This window comes from Alligator sinensis, unplaced genomic scaffold (assembly GCF_000455745.1).
Source record: "Alligator sinensis unplaced genomic scaffold, ASM45574v1 scaffold1902_1, whole genome shotgun sequence".
Lineage (NCBI taxonomy): Eukaryota > Metazoa > Chordata > Crocodylia > Alligatoridae > Alligator > Alligator sinensis.
In genome coordinates, this window is record NW_005843416.1 from 115257 (window position 1) to 117854 (window position 2598).

General features: G+C 46.7%; 1 protein-coding gene across 1 annotated transcript in view; it reads right to left on the bottom strand.

Annotated features, from left to right (window-relative positions):
- Positions 1-2598, bottom strand: part of LOC102370286 — a 35597-nt gene that overhangs the window by 4473 nt on the left and 28526 nt on the right. The window contains 1 exon segment of the mRNA XM_025195161.1: positions 1678-1804. Within this exon segment, the coding sequence (XP_025050946.1) occupies positions 1678-1804 (127 nt within the window).

A 2598-nucleotide genomic window follows, 5' to 3' on the forward strand; every position in this document is an offset into this window, starting at 1 on the left:
AGACACTTTCAGGAAAAGTACAGAGACTAAACTGTTACTTGTAGTCTTTGCAGAGTTAGAAAAAGTATTTGAGCAGGTTTCTGACGCAAGTTGGAGCAAGCCCCCGTAAGACAGATCCGCTGGAAGTGAAATATAAATTTTCTCCAGGGCTTTGCACTCAGCCAACTTATTTTTATCATAATGATGGGTGATCCATGAGAAGAGGATCAGCACCTTGGCAGAGAAGTTCCCTACCCAGTGGGTGCGTCTACAGGAGACGCTAACTGCACAGCAGCCTAATAAAACTGTGCAGTAGCATGCCAGGCAAAACCTGTGCTAATACGCTACTGTGCAGTAGTATTAGGCTAGTGCGCAGTGACTGTCTGCCAAAACCCATGTGCTGGCGCTGCTTCACAGTAGTGCCAGTTATTGTGCATTGATTTAGGATTTGGTTATGCAAGTACTAAACTTAATGCGCAGTAACTATGGTGCATTAGTGAACATGTAGACACACCCAGTAAAAGGGAAGTACCTCAAGCCTCCACACAAGCCAGTACAAGCACCCTTAATGAAAATACTCTCCAACAGACAATTGGTTCTCACGAGGCTCTGCACTTGGCCCACTTCTTTATATCACAATGATAGGATTCATAGTAGTAGTTTGAAGTCAGAAGGGACCTGAAGAGATCATCAGGTACCACTGGAGAAGACTTTAGATGCTCAGCACTGCGGGTTTTATGATGTTTGCATGCAGCTTCCTGATACACAGAGGGATTTTAGGAAGAGGACAAAAAATAATAATTAAAAAAAAAAAAAAAAAAGCTTTACAGAAAATGTTCCCTCTAAAGTGTAGTGACCCATGAGCATGCCACTTCTTGGTTCCACCTCCCCCTGCAACACTGCCCTGGGGAAGATCACACCTCTCCCTAACAGTTAACATACCCAAAGGTACAAAATCCATTGCATGGATCTCCACTCAACCGAATAGACAAGTATCCTCATGTAATGGGTTTTGCAATAATAGATACTAATGGTGAGTACTAAATGAGAACGGGAGTGGCGTGTGGTTTGTTTGGAGGGAGAGAAGGGGCAGGTGTTGCTTGCACAGTGGAGGGGAGCCAGGCTGCCTATGCTGCAGGAGGGGTGAAGGGAAGGGAGGAGAGGAGCTGGAGGGGCTGGGGAGCAGAGCAGCTCCCCAGCGCCAGCCCCCACCTGGCCCCCAGGAGCGAGGAGGCACATGGTGTCAAGGCTGGGGAGCAGTTTCCCAGCCCAAACCCCAGCACTCAAATGTGCAACCAGGAATTGTTACATTTGGACAGGATGCAATAAGAAAGAGTGAGGACATCAGAAAAAATTCCTAGGAAAGTTCTTGGCAATTTTTTTCTGCACAATGAACTGGGGATAGTAGTCAGGACAGGCTGGGAAGGCAAAAGGGAGACCCATCCTGCAAAGAAGCTGCAGAATATAGAAGCACCAGGAGTTAGACAAGTGGGGAGAACCCAAGCAAAAGCATCTGGATAAAGAAAGGACATAGAAATATGAGAGAGACATGAGCAATGAGAGTGCACTGGGGAGGAAGGGGATTTAAGCCACTAGCCCAAAGTTCATGAGGATAAAACTGTTTAAAAAAAAATAATATGGAGAAAACAATAATATTGAGCTGAAATCAGTCCAGGGAGAAATAATAAACAGCTTTACCCAGGGAAACAAGAGTTTGGTAATTCCTCAGCATCTGGTCCCAGTAAAGCACCTTGTCTCCATCGTCCAGCAGCTCCCACTCCTTCTGCGTGAAGTACACAGCCACGTCCTCAAAGGTCTCCTGGAGCTGCAGTCACAAGGGTTACACAGTCAGTATCTCCTGTCCCCGCACCCCAAATCATATGCTATGACAATGATTTGTGAGCCAGGTAGGGATGCAGCATTCCCCATTACTCAGCTGACGCGTGAGGTTAATAGAGCATTGTGGACAGAGGAGTTCATTTGTCTGTTTTAGCCCCTCTCCTCCTTGGAGATGGTGCAGCTACTCTCTCTCTATACCAGCAGAGCCTGCAGTGCAGGCATCAAGAGCCTCCTCCGGGGAAGCTGTTTCCACGGCAGTGACTGGGAAGGGAGACTCCAGGCACACATCCACACACTAACACACCTTAACATGGGTGTGCAGACTGACTTGGGACTGAAGTTAGTCCCAAGTCAATGGACACACATTGCATGAATGTGCATTAGCGCGTCTACACATTCACTAATGCAATTTAACTATTAATGCCTAAATTTGATATCTGCTTTATGCAGGTATCAAGTTTAGGCTCAAACAGCCTTAAATCATTATTTTTAAGCTGCATTAAGAGTGCGCACGTGTAAACACATGCCCTTAATGTGCTTTAAAATCAGACTAATGTGCATTAAATGTGCACGTGTAGGCACACCCCAGGAGTTTATCCGTCTGCATCAGATATCTCCCTAGGGCATGCCTGGGCCTTGCACAGTGATGTCAGGAGGCTGCCTTTTTCTTCCCAGGTGGCTTTTGGGCGAGAGCTTTGAAAAGCCGAGTCTAGGGTGGGATTGAGTGGCTCCATACAACAAAAGGGACCTCCCTGCCAATGTCTTTCCTTCTGCAGCCAT